Here is a 27,972-nt window from a genome sequence, read left to right on the forward strand (position 1 = left end):
CCTAACCCCTGGACTGACATTTCTATTGAATTAATTCTCACTAAAATGTGGTTTTTATGGAAAGAAAGGTGTGATAGAATCTTTGAGAACAAAACTAAGAATGCTAATATTCTAGCCTTAGAAATACAAATACACATGGAACTTTGGTCTACACGAAAAGAAAAAACTGCTAAGTCTTAACAAGTGCAAAAGAAGAAATTATACCCTACTTGGAAAGCCCCGAATACAGATACACTAAAGATCAATGTAGATGTATCTTGGATCTCTGAATCATTACCATCTACGTATGCTTTTATCTTGAGAAATGATACAGGAGATTGTGAAGGAGGAAGAGCAGGGCAAGAAGCAGGTTCTGAACCACAAGAGGCAGAGGCTATAGCAGTGTTGTAGACGGACATTTGAGCTAAAGAAAAACAACTTCAGAACTTTAGCATAGATTCATACAAGGAGACTGTGAGAGTATCTTTAATTACATAAATGACAAAAGTGCAGACATCTTCTGGAGAGCTAAAGCATGTATTAACGAAGCAAATAGAATAGCTCATCTCTGCGACAACGACAACTTTTTAAGTTTTTTTTTTATTCCTAGATTAGGCAATCAAGTAGCAGATATTTTAGCAAAGTCTGTTAGGCCTTTGAATTCAAATGTTGAATGGAGAACTTCTCCGCCAGCCTGTAATATGTCTATAATATGAAACATCTTCTAGTGGATAAATCTAATATTAAGAACTCTCTCAATCCCATATTAGATGGCTCTACTCTTTCTTTGTTTCTGTAACCTTACTCTTTCTTTGTTTCCTAGAGTCTTAATCTTTTTAATTCAATATCTTATTTAATTTTTTTTTCTTTTGTCCTTTTTAATCAAATCTGTGGTAGCAAAAACTACAACCCTTTTCATCGAGTGTCAATCCTTGCATCGAAATTCTTATACAAAGTCATGACGCGTCAAATACTTGAAACCATTTGAGTTTTTTCTCGTAAAACAACCCATTTGAGTTGATTACCAACAGTTTGTTCTTAACAGTCCATTTAGATCTATGAAGTGGAAGAAATGAGTGAAGAAATTTGAATCTCACTCTCCATGGCTGCAACCATTTCTTGCTCTTTCTCTCTTTACTCATCATTAGACACTCAAAAGCACAAATCTTTCTGTTACACAAATACCCATCTCTTCAAATCACACCACAAGTTATCAAAATCTTCAAACCCATATCTTCTTCTTCACAAATTCAACCGTCATTACTCCACGTTTCATATTTGTTCATCATCTCAATCTCCTTCAGAATCATTTTTTGATGACCCCCCACCAAAATCAAGTATTTTTCTCACTACCCCGGAGCTAGATAAGTTTCAAATCCTCAAGAATTATGGATATGTTCATGAATTTGAACATGGGTCATTGTTTGTTAAAGTTATGGAAGAAGATGAAATGGATATTACTATTGGTTTGCTTGCAGAATCTTTTGCCGAGTCTATGATGTTGCCATTACGATATGTGAATGTATTAGGGTTCTTGATTAAACAGTATATGATTGAGAGACGAGGTTTAATGCCGAATACAGCGTTTTTAGTTGGGTTTTATAGAGGGAAAGATGGTGAAGAAGAGGAATTGGCGGGAACTGTGGAAGTTTCATTTAATAAAAAGGGGTCTAATACTAATCCTCCATCTCCAACTCCACCTAAAGATTCACCATATATTTGTAACATGACAGTCAAGAAGCAACTTAGAAGGTATGCAATGTTCACTATCCTTCTGCTATTTGATGAATTGTGTCTCATTTTTATGGCTTCCTGTTGCGTTTGCTTATATCATACGGGGTTATTGAAGAGCTAAATCTGTTGAATGTTGTCATGTTTTAGTGTTGTTTGTAAATCACAGATGTCATTTTTAGGAAATTGGGCAGTGGACAATGAATCTGTATTTTTGATTGTTGGACTTGGAGATGCATTCTGGGTTAGAATTGGTTCCCTCAAACACATTGGTAGTTTGGAACTTTTGTGTCTTCAATATTATTAGGAGACACGAGGCTGGTATTCGTTGAAAATAATTGTTCATTTAAAGATGTTAAGAACAATAGCTTAGGTGCTGAGGTAGGATCCTACTAGTCTCAGTTATTGGAACTACGTTTGGACACAATTTCATCATGTTAATGCATTCTGATAACTCGCAGGAAGAAGTTGTAAGTCGAGTCTGCTCAAGCTTGGGTAGGTGCTGATTTACTGAGCATTAGCAAAAAGAGGAGAAAAACATGAGTGAAAATGAGCAGATACTCAGTTTGACTAGTGGCAGAATTCTAAACAATAAGGGGTATCTTCCATAGGTCGAAAAATTCTGTTTCGTGGCGTTCTGTTTAATTTGTATTTGTACCCTCTGCCATAGTAGTGTGTTTTCACTTAAAGGAGTGTGTAGAAAGTTGGCAGTTTATTAACAAAAGTTTGGCTCTATCAAGCTTTCGTTATGTGTTCAAGTAGGCTATAATCAAATGTTATTCAGTTTTAAATATTTTTTTACCTTCGAAATTTTCAGGAAGGGAATTGGTTGGCATCTTTTGAAGGCAAGTGAAGAACTGATACCTCAGATGCGTAAGTCTTCAAGAGAAGTGTACTTGCACTGCAGAATGATCGACACGGCTCCATTCAGTATGTATACTAAAGCTGGTTATGATATCATCAAAACAGATGGCATCTTAGTCCTCTGTGGGAACGATCTCTTACTACCGCTATATTACCAGTTAATTAGTGGGAAATATATTTATTAATTTGTTGTGCCTACGACAACCCATACAATTAGGCATGTGGAATAGGAGCTACAAAAGTTAATTCATTTATTTTTGTATTCCATATGTATTGATAGTTTTGTCACTAAAATTGACAAAGGGGGAGATTGTTAGAGCATTGCTCGGTCGAACTCGTATGTGTTGCTATCTCAAGCATGTTTGTCAATGTTAGTGATCAAAACTATAAGTCTTGATTTCTAGTCTACTATAGCTAAGTCTCGGACTAGGATAGAAAGTGTAGTTGAGCTCAAGAACTCCATGGAGATCATCATACAAGACGAAGGACTACTCAAGGAACTGGTGTATCTTCATCGACTAAAAGGTATGTGGAGACTTGAACTTATCTATCACTCAAAAGTCTATCTACTCTATCTCCTATTCTGAGACAAAAGTCGTTTTGCTATATAGACTTTGATTAAGCACATTTGCTATTTCGAGCCGAGTTTATCTCGCCTATCTATTTCTCGAAATATGTGTTGGTAAGCTTTTGCTTTGGCCAAGTTCATCTTTACCTAGTGACTAAAGTCATGTTACGTTTCAATCACTTTGAAAATTGCTTTGACGAAAAATGGTTTGTGAATAACAATTACATAACGTCCTCTAAGAATGTTTCAATAATTGAAATGAGAGTTTAGATTATATAACTAATGATGGATATAAGCATTGTGTGGCAACACATATATGTATAAGTCCTTTTTCCTTGAACCGAAGTTTGCGAACTTTTTTGATCAAGAGAACCGGAACAAGAGTCGTGAACTCAGTCCGCGAACTCAGTCCGCGAACCCAGTCTGTGAACTGGCGGAAGTTCTCGACCCGAGAAAATCTGCTCGAGTTTGAGAACTCCTTCCGCGAACTTAAGTCCGCGAACTAAGTCTGCGAACTTAAGCTGGTTATATCTAAAGACGATTGTTTGTGAACTTATTTATATTAACTAGGGAATGCTAAATGCAAACCGTGGCTATATAGTTCATGAACCGATTCGAGTGAATCAAATCGTTTTTGCTTCGATTGTGTCTTGTGTAGTTACATAAGATTTCCTTGCAATTGGACAACTCTCTAACTAGTTCATTTGAGTCATTTGAACTAGTTATGGTGAAGAAGAACATGGTTGATATGAAAGTGCTCATATGGCTAACCTTTGGTTAACTATTGTTGAACCAACAAATGTTCATGTTTGGGTACGGTTACATAAACCCAAAATATTACATTTCATTTGTGTGTAACAAGCTAAGTTTTCGATCTAACGGTTGAAAGATATTATCTTGAATCTAATCAGGTTTTCATCTAACGGTGAATATTGAATGCTTTTTTACCAAGCTAACATTGATTGCAAACCCTGATTTTAAACACTATATAAGGGAGAACTCTAGCAACTGGGAAACATAATCCCCACACCTCCTGTGTGATACTAGTTGTATTAGCTAGAGTCGATTCTCCTTTACACTTTGGTTTCTTCTTAAAAACCAGGTTAACGACTTAAAGACTTCATTGGGATTGTGAAGCCATACCGGTACTACTTTCTCGTAGTTGTGTGATCTGATCTTGTTGATTCTATCGTTTTGAGTACAATCGTAAAAATTGGCTTGAGATCTATATCTCCGATAGGAAAGATATAAAATTAATCACAAACATCTTCGTCTCATCGTTTGTGATTCCACAATATCTTCTTTCGCCGTGTCGATTAAGATTATTGTGAGGTGATTGATAATACTAGGTTATTCTTCGGGAATATAAGTCCGGGTTATCAATTAGTTCCTGTTCACCTTGATTTATCAAAAGACGGAACAAAACTTGTAGGTTTATCTGTGGGAGACAGATTTATCTATTTTGTAGACTTTTCTGTGTGATACATATTTGTTTATTAAAGTCTTCGACTTTGGGTCTCAGCAACTCTTAGTTGTGGGTGAGATCAGCTAAGGGAATCAAGTGTGTAGTATCCTGCTGGGATCAGAGACATAAGGAGCGCCACTGTACCTTGAATCAGTGTGAGATTGATTGGGGTTCAACTACAGTCCAGACCGAAGTTAGTTTGTAGTATGCTAGTGTCTGTAGCGGCTTAATACAGTGTGGTGTTCAATATGGACTAGGTCCCGGGGTTTTTCTGCATTTGCGGTTTCCTCGTTAACAAAATTCTGGTGTCTGTTTTATTTCTATTCCGCATTATATTTTGTTATATAATTCAAATATCACAGGTTGTGCGTTTGAATCAATCAATTGGTAATCCGACCTTTGGTTGTTGATTGAAATCGATTGATCCTTGGACATTGGTCTTTGGTACGGTTCAAGTGATTTCTCTTGTATTCAATTAGACTCGCATATTTCTATTTGCTTGAGAAAGAATTGAATCAAGAAAGAGAGATATAACTCTTTGATATACTTTATATAGATTGAGTCTTGTTGATTCTCTTAAAAGTATATTGGAGTTTGTCCATACAGATTGCTAAGCGAAATATTGGGTGTGGTTGTTGTACCCCCGCCTTTTCACTTTCTATCCTAGTCCGAGACTTAGTTATAAGTAGACTAGAAATCAAGACTTATAGTTTTGGCAGCTAAACTTGACAAACAAGCTTGAGATAGCAACGCTTGCGAGTTCGACCGAGCAGTGCTCTAACAATTGTTAATACCTCCTTTGATACCAAACAATGGGCATTAACATGTTTTTATGGTAGTCCGTATCCAACTAATAGGAATGTAGCTTGGGACTTCTTAGAAGAAATTAGTATACAAGTTTCCCAGAGACACATGTCTTGGATAGTTATAAGAGATTTTAATATGATTTTTGATCAATCAGAAAAAAGAGGAGGATTACCTTTCATTAAAACCAATAGTGAATATTATTCAAAAATATAAGAAAGATCTGGTTTATATGATCTAGGCTACATAGGTAATGATTTTACTTGGATAACCACGGAGAAGGTAACCAAAACATACAAGAAAGACTGGTTAAAGCAGTTATAAATACAGAATGGCACACACAATTCCCAAATGCTTCCTTATCTCATTTGGTGGCAGTAGGTTCAGGCCATAGTCCCTATTTTACTTACTTTAGACACACAACTCTCTAGAAATGAATGGGTCTTTAAATTCTATGATACCTGGTTGAAAGAACATTCATGTATTTAAGTGATACAGGAATCTTGGAATTCTTCTTCTAAAGAAGATGTTTTAGCTTGCTTAGTTCATAATATTAGTCAGGCAGGAAAGAACTTATTAGATTGGAAAAAGAATATTTTTGGTCTTCTTGTTAAAAAGATTAATAAACTTCTAAAATAGATTGAAAGACTACAATCAAATAGGATAACGGTGTATCAACAAAAAAAAAATTAAAAGAACTAAAAATTCTTTATGACACGTCGGAAGCTATAGCCAAACAACAATCAAGAGATAATATTATTAAATTAGGAGAAATAAATACAAAATACTTTCATATTATTATTTTGAGAAGAAGAAAGTGGAATAATATTGAAAGTCTAGTTAATGATCAGAATGATATAACCAAGGATAGAAAGAAAATTAATAACGTTTTAACCTCGTACTTCAAATCCCTCTTCACTGAAACTTCTTCTGCAACTGATATCTCCAACCCAATTTTTGAAAACATACCATCTATCATCTCATCTATGGACAACTCTAGGATTATGGACATCCCTTCTATGAAAGAAATTCTTCTAGTTTTAAAAAATATGAAACAAAATAAATCTCCAGGACCTGATGGTTTCTCAGTAAGCTTCTTCTTACATAACTGGAACTTAGTGGGTGCACTAGTGACATATACAATCCAAAAAAAATTCAAAGAAAAAAAATGAATCCTGATTTAAATAAAACTCACCTTTTTGGATTCCTAAGTTAAAACATCCTAAGAACCCTAGTCAGTTTAGACCAATAGGCCTTTGCAACACAGTTTATAAAGTTATTTCTAAACTATTAGCCAACATAATCAAACCTTATCTGGAAAAGATTGTATCACCTTTCCAATCGGCTTTTTTATCGTTTAGGCAAATATCTGATAATATTATTGTAGCTCATGAAATTATTCATTCATTTAAAAAAAAAGAAGATAGAATGGGAGGCCTAGGGATTAAAATAGATGTGTCAAAGGCTTTCAATAGAGTAAATTGGAGTTTCTTGTTATCTGCTCCTAAAACCTTTGGTTTCAATGCAGAGGTCTGTCAACTTATCGAACAATGTATCTCAACAATTTCTATCTCTGTCCTTTTAAATGGAATACCTGGCGAAGCCTTTAAACCTACTAGAGGTTAACGCCAAGGAGATCCCTTATCACCACACTTATTTATAATCTGTATGAAAATCTTCTTTATACTTCTTCTAACTCAGGAACAAAATAAGACTCTTCATGGTGTTAAGATAACCCCCAAAAGTGAACCAATATCCCACCCTTTTTTTTGCCGATGATTGTTTGCTCTTTGTAAAAGCTGACTTATTAGAATGTAGAAATTTATTAGACACAATAGCAAATTTTAGTAAAGCCTCAGGCTAATTAATAAACTTTGAAAAGTCTGGTGTGTTCTTTAGTAGGAAAGTTGAACCAAAACATCAAAGAATGATGTCTAAAATGTTAAAGATAAAACATATAAATCTCAAAGACCCATACTTAAGAGCTCCACTTTTCATGGAAAAGTCAAAAATCAAAACTTTCACTCCAATTTTGGAAAGAATGGAATCCAAGTCTAAAGGATGGAAAAGCTTAGTTCTTGCTCAGCCTTGTAGACCAGTTCTGAACAGAGCAGTACTATCTAGTATCCCAACTTATCTAATGGGCTGCTTTATCCTACCAAAGCAAATAATAAATAAAATAAATGGCATTCAAAGATACTTTTGGTGGGGCAAGGACGCTGGAGGTAAAGGTTACTGCCCAAAGGCATGGCCAACCCTTTGTAAACCTATTCTTAGAGGAGGTTTATGATTTAGGGATGCTCACGAGTTTAATATTGCAATGCTAACTTAGATTGCTTGGAGAATGTTAAAAGAACCAGATGTTCTTTGGGTAAAAATTATGGGTTCAAAGTACTTTGGAAACAAATCGCCTTTCAGAACTAAAACCTCGGTAAAGGGATCTTGGACTTGGAACTGCATCAGACAAGGATTAGAACTAGTGCATAAATATAGTGTATGGGAAGTAGGAAATGGACAAGATATTAATATCTGGAAGGATAACTGGATACCAGGATTAAAATAAAATATTCATAACCTTAATAATTCTAGTAACTGTCACTTGGTTGAGGTCTCAGACTTGATTAATATAGAAACAAGTACATGGAATACTTCTTTGCTTTTTTCGACCTTTCCTGCTGATATTGCACATAAAATTAGTCAAAATTATATTTTTAAAGATAATAATCAAAACCTTAAAAAAGATCAACTCCGGTGGAATCTAACTAAATCTGGTGAATTCACTGTAAAATCTATGTATGAGAAACTGAATGAAAGTGGTTTGGATATAGTCCGCCTATCTTTGCCAGAATCTTTCTGGAAATCTATATGGAGGCTAAATATTTCTGAAAGAATTAAGCTTTTCTTATGGAAATGCTTACAAAATGATCTTCCTACTAATGTCAAACTTACTGGTAAAGTAAAGGATGTCACCCCATTCTATACTATGTGTAGGAATGAAATAGAAACAACATAACACCTTCTTTTACATTGTCCATATGCTACGACAGTATGAAACTTTTCTCCTAACCCTATCACTCTCAATCTAGATATCTCAAATACGAATCTAGATCTATGCAAGAAATGGATGCCTAACCCCTGGACTGACATTTCTATTGAATTAATTCTCACTAAAATGTGGTTTTTATGGAAAGAAAGGTGTGATAGAATCTTTGAGAACAAAACTAAGAATTCTAATATTCTAGCCTTAGAAATACAAATACACATAGAACTTTGGTCTACACGAAAAGAAAAAACTGCTAAGTCTTAACAAGTGCAAAAGAAGAAATTGTACCCTACTTGGAAAGCCCCGAATACAGATACACTAAAGATCAATTTAGATGTATCTTGGATCTCTGAATCATTACCATCTACGTATGCTTTTATCTTGAGAAATGATACAGGAGATTGTGAAGGAGGAAGAGCAGGGCAAGAAGCAGGTTCTGAACCACAAGAGGCAGAGGCTATAACAGTGTTGTAGACGGCCATTTGAGCTAAAGAAAAACAACTTCAGAACTTTAGCATAGATTCATACAAGGAGACTGTCAGAGTATCTTTAATTACATAAATGACAAAAGTGCAGACATCTTCTGGAGAGCTAAAGCATGTATTAACGAAGCAAATAGAATAGCTCATCTCTGCGAAAACGACAACTTTTTAAGTTTTTTTTTTATTCCTAGATTAGGCAATCAAGTAGCAGATATTTTAGCAAAGTCTGTTAGGCCTTTGAATTCAAATGTTGAATTGAGAACTTCTCCGCCAGCCTGTAATATGTCTATAATATGAAACATCTTCTAGTGGATAAATCTAATATTAAGAACTCTCTCAATCCCATATTAGATGGCTCTACTCTTTCTTTGTTTCTGTAACCTTACTCTTTCTTTGTTTCCTAGAGTCTTAATCTTTTTAATCCTCGCGTTTTTAGGGGCCACTCAAAAGGATTTAGGGGCCAACAATAAAACAAAAAAGGTCACCCACAGGGAAAATGTAGCCAACCCTTATCTCGCGTAATTCGTAATGGCGAAATTACCCTTATATATTCGGAGGATATGATAAAATTGTTACCCTCCGAATGCAAACGGAAGCCAAAATATTTCCCAGACTTCCGATTGTAGTCGGTGCAGTATTTCTTGGTTCGTGTTTTGGATTCAGCGTTAATCGGGAGTTAAATATATTACAAAACCTACCGATTATAAGTTGCCGCAAATTCAAATTTTGAAAGCTACCATAATCGGTAGATATGCTAAATCCAATACCTACCGATTATTGGTTTCTCCACATTCAACTTTCATCAAATTAGCCGTTGGAGTTTTTGGGAAAAACAAAAAGAGCCGTTGGACCCTAAACCTATATGAAGAAACTCATATCTATCACCCCAATTGCACCAAACTCTTTCCTCTCTTCAGTTTTAATTTTCATAACAAAAAACATGGATATTGCTTTTGCTGAAGAAGAAGATTGTGCTATTTATAGAGCGTGGGTTGTGGTAACTACTCATGATCGTGTTCACAAGATCCACAAATCGGAATCCGAAGAGCAGATATGGAACCGTATCTTAATGGTATTTGAGGCCTTAGATGGTAATCGAATTCGAAGATCATCCAATGACATTAAGATGAGAAAGAATGCGCTCGATAAGGAGATTGACAAACTTGTTAGGAACACTTTTCCTAGGTGGACGTATGAAAAACGAGTAAGTATCTCTGTAACTCCAACTCACATTAACAAAAGTTAGTACTAACTTGTTACTCATTCGTAATTTCAGAGAAATCTTGCGGATCGCCGGTATGTGGACCTCTACGGGAAACGATTTGAACATGAAGGATGCTACAAAATCAAGAGGGACAATTTCTATGGTCACTGGAAGTTATGATCTGTTTTAATACTTTTATGGTCAATTAGGAGTATGGATTTAGGTGCTTTTGACGAAATTGTAAGGTTAAGGCCGTTTGAATTTTATGTAATGGATGTAATCGGAGTATTATTAATATAAAAACTAGCCGATTATACGAAATCGGTAGATTATTTTGTTAAACAAACTACCGATTATAATATTCGGTTATGTTATGAGTCAACTTTCTTTCCGATTATGGTGTTGTTTGGTTCCGATTGTAATATTCGGTTAGAATAATCGAAAACTGATACTTTTCAAATTTTGAAATTCAAATAATCGGAAGTTAAACAGTTACCCAAACTTCCGAATATGGGATGTCTAACCTTCTATATTGGCCCTTGGAACCACCTAGAGCCATGGCGTGGTTTGTTTTGAACTTGTAATATTCGAAGGATAAATTTTTTTGTAAAGTTCCGAATGTACGATGGCCCAAAAATCAGAATTTGGGAAAAACTGATACTTTTCAAATTTTGAAATTGAATTAATCGGAAGTTAAACAGTTACCCAAACTTCCGAATATGGGCTGTCTAACCTTCTATATTGTCCCTTGGAACCACCTAGAGCCATGGCGTGGTTTGTTTTGAACTTGTAATATTCGGAGGATAAATTTTTTTGTAAAGTTCCGATTGTACGATGGCCCAAAAATCAGAATTTGGGAAAAACTGATACTTTTCAAATATTGAAATTGAATTAATCGGAAGTTAAACAGTTACCCAAACTTCCGAATATGGACTGTCTAACCTTCTATATTGTCCCTTGGAACCACCTAGAGCCATGGCGTGGTTTGATTTGAACTTGTAATATTCGGAGGATAAATTTTTTTGTAAAGTTCCGAATGTACGATGGCCCAAAAATCAGAATTTGGGAAAAAATGATACTTTTCAAATTTTGAAATTGAATTAATCGTAAGTTAAACAGTTACCCAAACTTCCGAATATGGGCTGTCTAACCTTCTATATTGGCCCTTGGAACCACCTAGAGCCATGGCGTGGTTTGTTTTGAACTTGTAATATTCGGAGGATAAATTTTTTTGTAAAGTTCCGATTGTACGATGGCCCAAAAATCAGAATTTGGGAAAAACTGATACTTTTCAAATTTTGAAATTGAAATAATCGGAAGTTAAACATTTACCCAAACTTCCGAATATGGCTGTCTAACCTTCTATATTGTCCCTTGGAACCACCTAGAGCCATGGCGTGGTTTGTTTTGAACTTGTAATATTCGGAGGATAAATTTTTTTGTAAAGTTCCGAATTTACGATGGCCCAAAAATCAGAATTTGGGAAAAACTGATACTTTTCAAATATTGAAATTGAATTAATCGGAAGTTAAACAGTTACCCAAACTTCCGAATGTGGGATGTCTAACCTTCTATATTGGCCCTTGGAACCACCTAGAGCCATGGCGTGGTTTTTTTTTAAACTTGTAATATTCGGAGGATAAATTTTTTTGTAAAGTTCCGAATGTACGATGGCCCAAAAATCAGAATTTGGGAAAAACTGATACTTTTCAAATTTTGAAATTGAAATAATCGGAAGTTAAACATTTACCCAAACTTCCGAATATGGCTGTCTAACCTTCTATATTGTCCCTTGGAACCACCTAGAGCCATGGCGTGGTTTGTTTTGAACTTGTAATATTCGGAGGATAAATTTTTTTGTAAAGTTCCGAATGTACGATGGCCCAAAAATCAGAATTTGGGAAAAACTGATACTTTTCAAATTTTGAAATTGAATTAATCGGAAGTTAAACAGTTACCCAAACTTCCGAATATGGGCTGTCTAACCTTCTATATTGTCCCTTGGAACCACCTAGAGCCATGGCGTGGTTTGTTTTGAACTTTTAATATTCGGAGGATAAATTTCTTTGTAAAGTTCCGATTGTACGATGGCCCAAAAATCAGAATTTGGGAAAAACTGATACTTTTCAAATTTTGAAATTGAAATAATCGGAAGTTAAAAAGTTACCCAAACTTCCGAATATGGGATGTCTAACCTTCTATATTGGCCCTTGGAACCACCTAGAGCCATGGCGTGGTTTGTTTTGAACTTGTAATATTCGGAGGATAAATTTTTTTGTAAAGTTCCGAATGTACGATGGCCCAAAAATCAGAATTTGGGAAAAACTGATACTTTTCAAATTTTGAAATTGAAATAGTCGGAAGTTAAACAGTTACCCAAACTTCCGAATATGGGCTGTCTAACCTTCTATATTGGCCCTTTGAACCACCTAGAGCCATGGCGTGGTTTGTTTTGAACTTGTAATATTCGGAGGATAAATTTTTTTGTAAAGTTCCGATTGTACGATGACCCAAAAATCAGAATTTGGGAAAAACACAAATTTTGAAATTGAAATAATCGGAAGTTAAATTAGTTACCAAATCTTCCGAATATAACACACAAATCATTGTCATTTGAACTTGTCTAACTTAGTTACCCAAACAAATTTCCGAATGTACAACAAAAATCATTGTCATTTATCTGCTCTTCTTTACTTTACGACCGTGACTACCTCCCAGTCCTGCACGACCACGGGTTTGAGCACCTTCAGTTGGAGCAGCTTCAGTTGGAGCAGCTTCAGTTGGAGCAGCTTCAGCGCTCGATGAAGCTCGAGTTCTTTTACCCGTCTTTGATACTGCCACCTTGGGCGGATGCCTCTTCGTGACTTTCTCCCCAAACTGGGCAGCATAATCTTCGTTATCCATATTATCAACTAGATCTCTAGCCTCTTTGATCTTCTCAGCTGGCATGGGATCTTTGCTCTTCAGGCATGCAGTTAACATTTTGGAAACACGCTTGAACCTATTCACCTGTTTTTTATACGTAATGACATAACATCAAACGGTAATTACCTAAGATTTATAGGAATCATATAAAATGAACAAAAATATAAGAACACGCACCAGTCTATCATAACCAGCTGGTTTGTCTTTGATGATACAATTATAACTTGAACCCTCCGCAGTAGTGTTGGATTTGATTTCACGGATAACCAAAGGATGTGATACCTTGTTATACCAACTCATATAGTCTGGAGAAATTTCATCACCTCGGTTGGTTCGTCTACCAATGTCGATAATGAAGTCATTCCTCTTATCCCAGTTATCAAGAACAGTAGGTGGTCCTGTGTGAACAATTGTAAGATTATCACCACTAGAAGAGCACAACTCCAACTCCCGGCAACTCGGTTGGTTCGTCTACCTTGTTATACCAACTCATATAGTCTGGAGAAATCGGAGTTATGAATATGCATCATATGTATTGTCTACCGAATAACTATAGAGTGAGTTATAGAGTTAAAGAAAAAACCTGCAATAGAGCCACGTTCCCGGCAACTTGGCAGGTTCCTAGCCTCGACGCCTTTCTCAACTCTTCCATCAAGAATGCTAGGCATGTCGTGCCCCAATAATATTCACCGACTTCATGGAGAGGATCCAAAAGTTGTATAAGGTTGGCGTCGATCCGGTTGCCAGAAGTATTGGGGAATATGACACATCCCAATACACAGAGGAGATATGCAGTGGCAGCTTGGTTCACTTGCTCATCAGTTAACGTTCCATTCTTTTCCTTCTCCAAGGTGCCTCGGAACATATTCATCAAAGCTGTAATGTTGATCTGTCTTGTTCTATAACTGGCATGCCTCCTAAACTCTGCTGTTGTTGTCTCTTCATCCCAACCTAAGCACTTTTTAGTTAGAGAATAAAGTTGTGCCCAACTTAACTGCTTTGTGTAGTTAAACTTCACAGCTGTGCCTTGGTCGGGAAGGTTAAGAATCTGCACAACATCATCCGGGTGATCGTCATCTCCCCAAACGGCATATGGAAAGTATCGGTCTCAGGATACATTCTCTCCACGAACGCCGATATGGCCACACGATCATGTTCCAACAATGAATTCTCGGCGGCATTAGCTAACCCCGAGTTGGCAACAATTGTCTTGAACCTTTCACATTCACCGGATAAAGGCCACGCAAGCATTTTTGTTGGTGCGGCGGTAGGTTTGAGTAGACGGCCGCATCTTGATGATCCTATTAAAGTACATAAAAAAATCCTTAATACAAGTATTACGATATAACACATAGACAATACATTAATAAAAAATAGTAATTTTATTACCTCGGTTTCATATATTTCTCTGGCCCATGAGTCTTTGTATCCAAATAGCAATTTTCCTCCATCCATGGTAGTCCAAGGATTGTGCCTGCTGGAATACCCTTCTTCTTCAAGTGCTGAGGGACAAGATGTGATGCTTTCTTAGCAATATCCTTCCTTACAACATCTTTTCCTTTTTTGGCTTTTTGGGTACCACTTGGTTGTCCTTCTTCTTCTCTTGCCACTGGATCAACTGGTTCAACACTTGGTCCTGCACTTTGTTGAGCGGCTTGTTCAACACTTGGTCGCACCCCTTGTTCACTGCCTTGTTGTTCAACAGTTGGTTGCACTCCTTGTTGACTGCTTTGTTCTTGTTCGCTTTGTTGAGCACCTGAATTATCTTTGGCACTCCTTTCCCTCCTAGCACTAGCTGTCACTTTCTTCCTCCCTTCTCGACTTTGTCTAAACAACAAGAAAGGAACAATATTTACAAACTATACAATCGGAAGACAAAGTATGGAAATATAACCCGAATGTACACATTCGGACGCGAAGAAGACACATATTGTTCCCGAATACAAAAAAATCGGAAGCTAACTAAACATATTTGCAACCGAATATACATCAATTGGAGTTCAGAAGCTGTAAATTTTTCATCCTACACAATCGGAAGACAAAGTGCACATCTATAACCCGAATGTACAAATTCGGAAGTAAGAAGACACATATTTTTTCCGAATGAAAAACAATCGGAATATAACTAAACATGTTTACAACCGAATATTCATCAACTGGAGTTCAGAAACTCTAAAATTTTATCCTACACAATCGGAGGTATAAAACATTATATTGTCTTCCGAATAAATACTGGCCCCAAAATGGGATTTTTCCTATATCAGAAATTTTGAGATTTTTTCAATATATACATTCGGTAGTGAGTGTTCTTCCGAATACTTTGTGTCTACTTAAATATATTCGGTAGCCAAAAAATTCATTAAACTACCGATTATTAGCAGTTTGTATCCAGGAAGATATGGCCACCAATATTCGGCACATAATCATCAAATCTTTCTCCCGAATACTGTCGATGTTCTTGAAAAATGAAGAACACGACTACATTCGGAAGTAAATGAGCATGCATATCGTCCGAATATGGATAAATAACCGAAAACCCTAGAAATTTTTTTTCTCGATTCGACGAATTAAAGCGAAATAAACCCCAAAAATGATAGATTCTTACCTAATTGGGGCCATTTGAAGTTGACGAAGTGTTTGAGTCTCGGAATCGCCACCACCGACTACATTGTCGGGTACTTCTTCTTCGCTTTCTTCGCGTTCTTCTTCATTTGCAGCAAGAATTTCTTTATTTCTTGCTAAAATTCCAATGTTTGGATCGATACCCGAGCAACATTTTTGGTTCTAGGTTTGTGGGTTTCATTTCTCTTATATCGACGATGTTTTGATTTTACGATTCGCGACGATGTTTCGGTTGAACGAGGAAAATTTTTTTTTCTTCCACAATCGGAAGATAATATGAAACTGGAAGAAGAAGAGTTGAAATGAGTAGAATTTTTTTTGATTTGGTTTTTATACAGTTTTACCAGAAGGGCATTTATGTAACTTCAATATCATATAGGGTACCCCTTAACTAGAGTCTTTGGCCGGGTATAAATTGATGGCCCCTAAATCCTTTGGGATGGCCCCTAAAAACGCCAGGTTTTTAATGCAATATCTTATTTAATTTTTTTTTCTTTTGTCCTTTTTAATCAAATCTGTGGTAGCAAAAACTACAACCCTTTTCATCGAGTGTCAATCCTTGCATCGAAATTCTTATACAAAGTCATGACGCGTCAAATACTTGATACCATTTGAGTTTTTTCTCGTAAAACAACCCATTTGAGTTGATTACCAACAGTTTGTTCTTAACAGTCCATTTAGATCTATGAAGTGGAAGAAATGAGTGAAGAAATTTGAATCTCACTCTCCATGGCTGCAACCATTTCTTGCTCTTTCTCTCTTTACTCATCATTAGACACTCAAAAGCACAAATCTTTCTGTTACACAAATACCCATCTCTTCAAATCACACCACAAGTTATCAAAATCTTCAAACCCATATCTTCTTCTTCACAAATTCAACCGTCATTACTCCACGTTTCATATTTGTTCATCATCTCAATCTCCTTCAGAATCATTTTTTGATGACCCCCCACCAAAATCAAGTATTTTTCTCACTACCCCGGAGCTAGATAAGTTTCAAATCCTCAAGAATTATGGATATGTTCATGAATTTGAACATGGGTCATTGTTTGTTAAAGTTATGGAAGAAGATGAAATGGATATTACTATTGGTTTGCTTGCAGAATCTTTTGCCGAGTCTATGATGTTGCCATTACGATATGTGAATGTATTAGGGTTCTTGATTAAACAGTATATGATTGAGAGACGAGGTTTAATGCCGAATACAGCGTTTTTAGTTGGGTTTTATAGAGGGAAAGATGGTGAAGAAGAGGAATTGGCGGGGACTGTGGAAGTTTCATTTAATAAAAAGGGGTCTAATACTAATCCTCCATCTCCAACTCCACCTAAAGATTCACCATATATTTGTAACATGACAGTCAAGAAGCAACTTAGAAGGTATGCAATGTTCACTATCCTTCTGCTATTTGATGAATTGTGTCTCATTTTTATGGCTTCCTGTTGCGCTTGCTTATATCATACGGGGTTATTGAAGAGCTAAATCTGTTGAATGTTGTCATGTTTTAGTGTTGTTTGTAAATCACAGATGTCATTTTTAGGCAATTGGGCAGTCGACAATGAATCTGTATTTTTGATTGTTGGACTTGGAGATGCATTCTGGGTTAGAATTGGTTCCCTCAAACACATTGGTAGTTTGGAACTTTTGTGTCTTCAATATTATTAGGAGACACGAGGCTGGTATTCGTTGAAAATAATTGTTCATTTAAAGATGTTAAGAACAATAGCTTAGGTGCTGAGGTAGGATCCTACTAGTCTCAGTTATTGGAACTACGTTTGGACACAATTTCATCATGTTAATGCATTCTGATAACTCGCAGGAAGAAGTTATAAGTCGAGTCTGCTCAAGCTTGGGTAGGTGCTGATTTACAGAGCATTAGCAAAAAGAGGAGAAAAACATGAGTGAAAATGAGCAGATACTCAGTTTGACTAGTGGCAGAATTCTAAACAATAAGGGGTATCTTCCATAGGTCGAAAAATTCTGTTTCGTGGCGTTCTGTTTAATTTGTATTTGTACCCTCTGCCATAGTAGTGTGTTTTCACTTAAAGGAGTGTGTAGAAAGTTGGTAGTTTATTAACAAAAGTTTGGCTCTATCAAGCTTTCGTTATGTGTTCAAGTAGGCTATAATCAAATGTTATTCAGTTTTAAATTTTTTTTTACCTTCGAAATTTTCAGGAAGGGAATTGGTTGGCATCTTTTGAAGGCAAGTGAAGAACTGATACCTCAGATGCGTAAGTCTTCGAGAGAAGTGTACTTGCACTGCAGAATGATCGACACGGCTCCATTCAGTATGTATACTAAAGCTGGTTATGATATCATCAAAACAGATGGCATCTTAGTCCTATTGCTACTACAACGACGAAAACACTTGATGTGCAAACAGCTGCCAATTTACAGCAACCCATCATCAGAATCAGATACCTCGAGCTCAGAAGATTATCCTCTTCATGAATTTCCATTATGAAATGATCCATCCTCGGAAATCCGTGTATGCTCTGCAAATTGAAGGTACTTGCCTTAACTACTTGAAGTTCTTTCATTCACAACCACATTCGGCAATTCTCGTTTTCTTCTTTGTAACTGTTTAGTTCTGTTGTGTACCTTTCACATAGTCTTTTTGCTGTAAATTCTGAAGTATAGTTTGATATTTTTTCTTTCATCTTATAATGAAAACCTAATTGGAAATACTTGGAACATATGGCATATTCAGCTTAGAAATAGGTAGCTAATACACATCCGTTGAACTCAGTCTCTATATAAAGTCTCAAAACAAGACTCAAAAAATAAGAAGAAAAAGAATCAGATAAATTTTGACAAACTGTTGAGTTATTTGTAGTTGAATTTTTATGTACTTCCACTATGCACTCAATAACCAAATGCTTTGCACCAACAACACAAACTTTCAGACTGTTCTCTTCCCCGTACTTGTGGCTTTTCTATTTACAAATATGACTAGTTGAAGTTCCTTAGCACATTCCGCCATGGAAGGTCTTTCGGTGCTCTCACCACGAACACAGCGAGCTGCCAAGTTGGCAAACTTAGTGATTGACTCCATGGTATATGAACTCCGGCTCATCTCTGGATCTATAACTTTCCGCAATTTCTTTCGTTCATTTAGAATATGTTTAACCTGGGAACAATAAAGTACATATTGTTATTAGCCTGGTGTCGGTACATTTTGATAGTTACAGTTAAACATACCAAGATGTAAGAGAATCTGTTGATGATGGGGAGGTTTTATCTCATTTTGTACCTGAAGTACAAGAATTTGATCACTCGGTCCCTGGTGCAAGTCGAGTGCCCTGCGTCCAGTCAAGAGCTCAAGAAGAACCACTCCAAATGCATAAACATCACTTTGAAGAGTCAGCTTCCCTGTCTGTGTACAAAATCAGGTTTCAGAAAACTTATTCGTTAGTAGAATATTCTAACAACTGACAGACAAATTAGAAGGTTAAGTCGGTAAGATATATCATCAAGTTTTGAACAGGTAAAGACACGCACTGATGTGTATTCTGGATCGAAGTAGCCGAAAGTGCCTAAAACTTTGGTTGTCACGTACATTTCGCGACCTTCAGGCATCATCTTAGCAAGACCGAAATCAGATATCTGAGAACAAGAACAGTTTTGAGTCATGAAAAACAAATAATGTTTTCACCCCAAGTCATGTAAGCATTTTACCTTTGCTTCAAAGGTTGAACTTAAAAGGATGTTGGTAGATTTGAAATCTCTATGAACAATAGGAATTCCTAATGCAGAACCAGAATGAAGATAATCGAGCCCCTTTGCTGCTCCAAGTGCTACTTTAAGCCTCTGAGACCAGTCCATCTTCACTTCACTAACTCCTAAACCAAGAATAAGCATTCTAAGATATTGGATAGATGCAAAAATTTGTACACTGACAGCTAAGATTTGATATGGTCCATATGGACCAGTAGATATTCTTGTTGTAGCATATTGATGAACTAACCATTCAAGTGATCTTCTAAGTTCCCATGTTGCATAAACTCATAGACCAAAAAGCGGTGCTTTCCGTCAGCGCAATAGCCTATCAGGGAAACCAGATTTGGGTGCTCCAGTCTGCTCAGGATATCAACTTCTACACGAAATTCACGTTCCCGATCACCTTGTGCTGATTTGAATGACGGGAGCTCCATTTTCTTGACTGCCACAACCTTCAGATGAAAAATTGAAGTTCTCAATATATTGCTTGTTATTAGCTGTTCTGTTCTGTAGTAAACCAGAGATGGTTTATCTAAAAGCACATTTCATACCTCTCCTGAAGATAGAATTCCTTTGTAAACCCTTCCGAATCCTCCTTTCCCAAGTAAATTCTCATCGCTAAATGAACTTGTGGCTTTCTCCATTTCTTTCAGGGTGAACACTGCCGACCCTTGTCGTCTTTTTGCTGATGGTCTTCGATCATCTAATTGCCAGTATTCCAAAGACTTATACTTCCCTGTAACCAAGTGCACAATTATGAGTCACTAAACCACATCAATAAACACAAGAAAAGAACAGAAGTAGAAAAACTATACATGGATCATTCTGATCAGATGACTTGGATAGCCTCCTTTTCCATGCTGTGACTAACCCAAAAGGCATTACGGAACTCAATGGACAGAAGCTTGAATTCCTTCTGTTAGAAAACTCTCAAGACAGACTGACATGAAATTGAAACTCGAAAACAACCAAAAGAAAAGGAAAAAAAAACTTCTTCAAAATCAAATCAAACGAGAAAGACAAGAACTGCAAACTCCTTTCCCAATCAACAAGACAGTAGTAGCGTAGGCACAAAATTCACGAGGAAAAACAAACATACGGCAAAATATGTGTAGTCTAAAACTTGTCTTCTAAATTTAAGAGTACTTGGAAAACAAGTGAACTTGGTTTCTAAGAAATTTAATACTCAACAACTGAAATAGTCATACACCTAAACATAAAAACATAGAAGGAGAAGAAGATAAAGGAGTTGAACCGCCAAATACAAGCACAAGAAAGAGATGGGAGTAGCCGCTGAAATGGTGCTATCAGTGACGATTTTATGAATAAAATCAACTCTATAATGCTCTCTTGTTTTGTACTCTAGTACTTCTGGTTAGGTAGTGACTAGTCACTGAACTAATATTATCTTAAATTGTATGATTTAGATTTAAATCAGAATTGTGACCGTTGGATGAAACCGACGAATAAGGTACACGTGATTAGTTCGATATTTTAAATTGTTTTTAACATTATTATGTTTTTAGAATTTCAGTAAAAACGAACAGGGGTATTGACATGTTAACGGTAAGAGCACAAATTTACAAAATTAGATTAGAAGGTACTTTGTACCAACTAATTATTAAATCCTTAATCCAATCGATCTCTTCTAGCAAGATCTCTTTAGTCCAGCACCATCGGTTTTGGTTCGAGTATGATAAGCAAAATTCATTTCAAAAGTCATCTTTAGAATTTGGTAAGCCAATACAAATTCATTTAAGAAGTCATCGGTCGCTTTTGACTCAGATGCACCCTAGTCCGTTGCAAAGTCCACATTCCCTTGTGCCTAAATATTATGGTGCGGTCAAGTGATTTTTTTTTTCAAACCAGGTCATAGTGACATCAAATTTTCTGCTAAATTTTACTGGTATATCAACAGTTTTATTACACTTTCTAGGGACAAACTGACATTCCCATTTATGAATAGATTTTAGCCTTTCAATAGTGTCAAGCAGAATAGTCTCATTCTCTCATGAAATCACAGGAGCATCCTTATTTATATAGCCTTCAATTCCTTGAAGATCCGTCTCTAACACTATCAGGGACAGCTGCAACTCCAATCTCCAAATGACAGCATCGTAGAAAGCAAGACATTATGCCTGCTCAACATTCTTTATTCCTGCATAGCACTTTGAGAGGCAGCCCCTCCATTTCCCTGCAAAATCATGTAAAACAAGTACAATACCTGTTAGACCAGTGTTAGGATCAAATGATGCATCACAATTAATCTTTAGAAAAGAAAAGACAGGAGGTTTCCAATGTGTTGTAGTGTGCATAGTGTGATGTTCTATATTATTGTAATCATGTTGCCTACTGTACAGTTTCTCAATATAGCTAGAGAAACTTAAGGGATTTCTCGCCACCCCTTGTGGAGTAGCTTTCATATTCTGGAAATTTACATCACATCTTGTATTCCAAATAGTCCACGATACTGCCATACCCAAGTGTAAATAACTAACTATTGCTTATCCCTTGCTGTTGGTTTTGCTGCAACCAATCTTCAAACACAACAGATATGTTGTTGTGAACTCCAGAAATAATGTTAGAACTTCCAGGTATCAGCATCCACACTGCTCTAGAGAATCGACATTTAAACAACACATGCATTAAGTCCTCATCATGTTGATTGCATAAAAGGCACTTCTGTTAATATATTCTCTAGATATACGTTCCTTTGTTGGCATAATGTCAATTAAACATTTCCAGAAAAAATGTTTAATTCTCGGCCAGGTTTGGATGCTCCAGAAATCCTTCCATCGAACGGATGTACCAGGAACAATAGGAGATAATTGTATGTTACCAAACTAAGTTCATACAACTTGTTGTATGTTGATTTAAGTGTGATGTTTTCGTTCTTTGTTAATTTCCACACCAGCTTGTCTTCAGCAGATGCAGGGATTCTCATACACATGATTAATTCTGCAGTTTGTGTATCAAAAAGATGTCGTATTAGCTCAGTGTTCCATTGTCTCGTTTCTTGAAGCACTAGTTCTTGTACCCAAACATACTTCTTACTGTCTGTCACACTTTCTCACGGAACAGGTGGAATATTAAGACCTACAACCCAAACATCTAATGAAATCTTTATTTTATTCCCTCTTCCCAACCTCTAGTGACTGTGTTGCTTTATAAAACCTATCTGCTTTTGTACACCATTCCATGTCCATGAACAATTTTCTTTAATATTTACATGGAGCATACTAGTATATTGGAAATACTTAGCTTGCATTTCCTTCACCTACTGAGCTTCCATGTTTGCGCAGATTCACCAAGCAGCCCTCACCAATAAAGCTTGATTAAGAACTTTCAAATCCCTGAAACCTTGGTCACCCAGATTTTTGTGTATACCCACTCTTTTCCAGGAAGTAACATATGTACCCTTCTTTTCCTCGAAGCCCCACCAGAAATCCCTCTGCGCAGCTTCAATTTTGTTGATTGTATCCATTGGTATCTGTAAGCAGCTCATAGAATATGTTGGGATTGTGTTTGTAATATTCCTTATCATTAAAGACTTACCACATTGCAACATAGTGCATCCATTCCAAGCTGAGAGTCTACCCTTTACTCTGTCAAACAGGTGGGAAAAACATTTGATCTTTTTCAAACCAACTATGAGGGGTATTCCAAGATACTTTTAATTTGAATTCATTCTTGGAACCTTCAATCTTCTACACAGTAGTTTGCAGAATCTTTAAGGTACCTGAGCACTGAAGTATACACTTGATTTATTGAAGTTAACCAATTGACCTGATGCAGCTCCAAAATCTTCAATAAATTTTAGCACGTTATTAACGTTATGGAGGTCAGCATTTAAGAATAAAAAAATTCATCCGCGAAGAATAAATGCGAGACTGATGGTGCGCCTTGTGCAATTTTGATCCCTTCAATCTGGTTCAACTGCTCAACTTGATATAAATGTCTCAAAAAATCTTCCATCACAATAATAAATAGATTGGGTGATAGGGGATCACCCTGTTTTACACCCCGTGTTGGCTGATAGGCAGAGCATGGAACGCCGTTCAAAAGGATTGAGATTTTGATAGTGCTGATACACTGCATTATGAGATTGCACCAGTCTGGACAGAAGCACATTTGAAGCATAACATCCTTCAAGAAAGATCATTCAAGTCGATCAAAAGCTTTTGACATATCCAACTTTAATGCTAGAGAATTTGTAGTTTCATTCTTGTTATTCATAGTATGCACACTTTCTTGAGCAAGTTGGATGTTGTCAGAGATTTGCCTACCCGGGACGTAGGCTGCTTGTTGAGGAGAAATTATTTTTCCCATTAACTTCTTCATTCTTGTTGCCATAATCTTGGAAATTATTTTATAAGACGTATTGCATAATGCAATAAGTCTCAAATCTGAGGTAAATTGCTTGTTCGTTGTCTTTGGTATTAAAGACATGTTTGTAGCATTTAAGCTTTCGAGGATATAGCATGTGCGGAAGAATTGTGGTACTGTTTCTACCACCTCAGTTCCTACAATATCCCAATGAGTTTTGAAGAAACCTGGAGGAAAGCCGTCTGGACCAGGTGCTTTTCAGGACTTCATGCTTTTATAGAACCTTGAAAACTTCATTATTGTTTGGAATTCTCATCAGGTTAGCATTATCTGCATCATTTATCACTTGAGGAATGCACTGAAGTATCTGGTCATTTATTTCTGGTGAGCTAGTGGTGTGTAAAGTACCATAGTGTTGTGTGAGCAGATTCTCCAATTTTATTCTCGTGGTACGCCAATTTCCATTTCCATCTTTCAAAGCCACAATATTGTTTCTCGAACGTGTTTTATTAGAATTTGCATGATGGTATTTAGTATTTCTGTCCATCTCGAGATAATATTCATCTCTAGATTTTTGCCCCCAAAACTCATTTTGTACCTGGTGCCAGTGTTCTATTTGGTTCTCCACCTGTTGAACTTGAGAGGTTGCATTGTGATCTTGTCTTCCTCCCTGGATAACTTCTAGTTGTTGGTGAAGAAGGAATATATTACTTTGAATGTTGCCAAACTTCTCCCTGTTCCATTTAGCCACATATTTCTTGTAATAATCAAATGCCTTGATAACTGGAAGGCATGGGATCTATTTATTTGGTGATTCCAGGCAGCAACAACTTCAGATTTTAATGTCTCATCTCTTTCATAACATTGAAAGTATCTCCACTTACGTTTTCTATCACCATCAGCAGAAGAAGTATAAAGCATAATTGGGCAATGTTCCGAGCCCAACTGTGGAAGGTGAATAAGCTTAATTAGCATCTGCAAAATTAATAACCCAATATTCATTGTTAAGAGATCTATCAAGCCTTGATCTACGAACTCCAGTTACATGCACATTAGAAGACCATGTAAAAGACCTTCCAGTGTAACTCATATCTTCCAAACCGACATCATGAATTAATTTAACGAAGGAAGAATCTCTTGAAGATGAAGTAAATGAATAAGAAGTGTTGGAGGATCTGTTACTAACGGAAATCATGTTCTCATTTTGAAAAAAACCAAGTTCAAATCACCAATAATGACCCACGAATTATGAATTGTAGGGTTCAGATCTTTGATGCGTATCCATTGCTTCTCCTTGTTATTTGGGTATGGTGACCTATACATACAAGTGAGTATCCAATCTGGTTTAGAAGGGTCATCCTGCACTAGACAATTAATGATCCAAGTATCCGAATTTACAATGCTAAAATTGAAACTATCTTTCCATAGTAAAATTAGACCACCAGCTAGTCCTCTGGAAGGGATAAGTTTACTATTAGGATATTTATAAGGTATAATGAATTTATTCATTTTGTCTAACCCTATTTTTGATTCTGATATGAACACTATATCAGGATCATATTTAGACGTGAGATCTCTAAGATGGTCCCAGTGGGTTTATTTGCGAAACCCTGACAGTTCCATGCTATGACTCTCATATTGTTGAGATATAGCATTTATGTGGAAACTAAAAAAAAATATTAGTATCAAAGACAAACAGGTAACTACTAACTAAAAAAGCATCAATAACAAAATATTTAAGAAAATAATAAGATATGAGTTTAGTTTTTACAAGACTTGCATGGTTCTCCTGATTTTGTATGACATTCAGCTTTGTGCTAGTGTTGTTATCTGTGTTTGCATCAATTTCCACCCCCTCCATAAATTCAGCATGAGCTTCATTAACACCATTGTTGTTAATGTTCCCACCATGAGCAGCCAGTATGGGACCTTGTATAGATGGATTGGAGCCATTTTAATGCATGGGTTGGTTTCTAGCCCTCTTAGTGTGTCTAGCCTCTTCATCCTCTTCAGCATCATTCAAAGAATCATTTTCAACATGAACATAATCGAGATCTTTGTCTTCCGTCTCAGTTTCAATTCTTTGCTCAGCCTTTTGGTTCTTTGCAATACAATAAACTTCATATTCATCCTGCGTCATTTCTCTTTCCCTCAGAATCTCAGCAACTTCTTCACATGTTGTGTCATCATGATCTACTATATAACACTGATCACAGAGATTGTGTAGTTACTTGACCCAATGGTACCTGATCCAGACCAGTTCTCCTGAATTTGAGTTCCACCATTCTCCCATCTTCAAAGGTTTTTTCAGGTCAATTTCAATACGAGCTTTAATCATATTACCAGATCAAGGCCTGCAGTTCTTAGGATCTGTTGAGATTTTCCTACCCAAGTCTTATATTGCTTCATTGACTACTGCTTCATGGTGATGTTCAAGGAGTAATCCTTTCATATAAACAGTTCATTCTTGAGTAGTGAATACATAATCTTTATACACAGTTACTGTGAAGTATTCCTGCAGAGCCAGTAAACTTCGTTGAACATTCCATGGAGATTTTTTTAACACATACTTCATCTCTTTCTGGGTATTAAACTTGAAAACATACAGATGCTTTACCTCAATTTTCATTTCTCTCTTCTTGTATTGTTTCCAGAGTATATTCAGATCATCTTTCACCTGCGATGTTTCTATTTCATCATCATTGGTTATAAGTTTTCCAATCAAACTGTTAGCCCATCCAACTGCAGCTGCATTCAGATTTCTTACAGAACCAATAACACCTCTGTTTCTTCTAATGGAAGTATTCCTCATCCTCTCAGTGATCTTTACTAGGTTGTTGTTGTTATACCAGTTTCCATTACTTTATAAAGACGAAGACAAATTTTAGGGTATGGTTGATGAAAAGCTTAAAGATGGCACTAGTTGTTTCTCTTATTTATACACAAAAGGGGATCAAATCTAATTACACCAAGAATATATTGTTTCCTAATTAACAATCTAGAATAAAGTGGGTAAGGAAGAAAATATATTCTGGTAGATATGATTTACATGTTATCCACATAATTCTGCTGGCTACTGAAATCACGGGAAGGTTTAGGGGGAAATTTTGAATTTTGAATTTTTTGATAACGAATCGGGTATTGGATCAGTTTAATCCACTGGTTGCTCATAGTTGCAAAAAATTGACAAGGGAAACGAAAGTATGTCTAATACCGAGAAAGCTTCAAACTTGATATCTTCTTACTGTGCAATACTGTTGGATGAAGGAGGGGTGTATTTTGCAACACTTCTACATTTGATAATAATATCGACTGAAAGATGCATAACCATAGCACAAAGATCCAACACAGGATATAATCCATTACAAATCAGAAGAAGCCTGCAAGAAAATTAAAACACCATTAAACACAGATAAATCAAATAGCTAAAGAAAACCCCCATCGAAAAACGAGAACTAATTAAGATAAGGAATAAAGGATCTAACAATTAGATTAAGGAGCTAAATGGGTGAAGATCTAATCATCTGCAACTTATAAATCTGAAAAAATAACTCAAAATCGAACTAAAATAAAAAATATCTAAGAGGCATTGAGAGAAAATCAAAATTTCTTTATCGTTTGTTGTGGGGTGTCTACTATTTGTTAAAATTCATTCTAAAGTGATAAAGTTATTAGGTGATGATACCGAGAATTTGAGTTCAAAATTTGCTAGTACATGTTCTTATTGGTCAGAAATTATTACTACCGGTTTTGAAAAAGAGATAAAAATAGGTCAAATTAAAAAAGTGATGATATCTCTTTTTTTAAAACGGAGGGAGTAATATTATGGGTATCTCCTCCCCTTTTAAGATTTGTGCTCTAGAAAGTTTAAGAATGATAGTCAACTCATTAGTTCTGACCTATTTATAACTTAGTTAAACAAAAATCTGAGCTAATCTAATTTTCTTTTTCTCTATCATGTTCCCTTCCAACCAAAAAAACTAATAACATAACCAAAATCATTATTCGATTAAACGGTTTAATATCGTTGGTGTTATGTCATTATTTTTTGACTAGGAAGGATTAGAATATACTCAAGAGGCTTACTAGAGGTAAGCAACAGTAGCTCAAAAAGTTTAACAAACCTACCAAAAACAATGTGTTGGGCTTTGAGGAATGGGTCTTAGGATCAAACGTCTATTTCCCCCACTATTGGGTATATATACATGGGGATATGTACATGTATCAATAAATCGAGAG

The 27,972-nt window shown here is 36.2% G+C and overlaps 2 protein-coding genes across 3 annotated transcripts; one reads left to right on the forward strand and one right to left on the reverse strand.

The window, feature by feature from the left end:
• Positions 1 to 768: 768 nt before the first annotated feature.
• On the forward strand, positions 769 to 18,383 carry LOC113282516. Of its 2 annotated transcripts, XM_026531540.1 has the most exons (3): positions 769 to 1,731; positions 2,528 to 2,686; positions 18,022 to 18,383. In XM_026531540.1, the coding sequence occupies exons 1-3, from the start codon at positions 1,082 to 1,084 to the stop codon at positions 18,149 to 18,151; spliced, it is 939 nt and encodes a 312-aa protein (XP_026387325.1). In that variant the 5' UTR covers positions 769 to 1,081; the 3' UTR covers positions 18,152 to 18,383. The 2 variants fall into 2 exon arrangements, with proteins under 2 accessions (XP_026387325.1, XP_026387324.1); XM_026531539.1 differs by lacking the exons at positions 769 to 1,731; positions 2,528 to 2,686 and adding an exon at positions 16,224 to 17,066 and having other exon boundaries at positions 17,863 to 18,383.
• Positions 18,384 to 18,392: 9 nt separating this feature from the next.
• LOC113282515 (probable serine/threonine-protein kinase PBL28) lies at positions 18,393 to 20,712 on the reverse strand. Its single transcript, XM_026531538.1, has 7 exons — positions 20,223 to 20,712; positions 19,959 to 20,143; positions 19,655 to 19,859; positions 19,366 to 19,529; positions 19,189 to 19,293; positions 18,941 to 19,063; positions 18,393 to 18,817 (listed from the first exon to the last, which is right to left on the reverse strand). Exons 1-7 carry the CDS (start codon positions 20,287 to 20,289, stop codon positions 18,590 to 18,592), a joined length of 1,077 nt encoding a protein of 358 aa, XP_026387323.1. The 5' UTR covers positions 20,290 to 20,712; the 3' UTR covers positions 18,393 to 18,589.
• Positions 20,713 to 27,972: the final 7,260 nt, after the last annotated feature.

Source organism: Papaver somniferum, chromosome 5 (assembly GCF_003573695.1).
Source record: "Papaver somniferum cultivar HN1 chromosome 5, ASM357369v1, whole genome shotgun sequence".
Classification (NCBI taxonomy): Eukaryota; Viridiplantae; Streptophyta; class Magnoliopsida; order Ranunculales; family Papaveraceae; genus Papaver; species Papaver somniferum.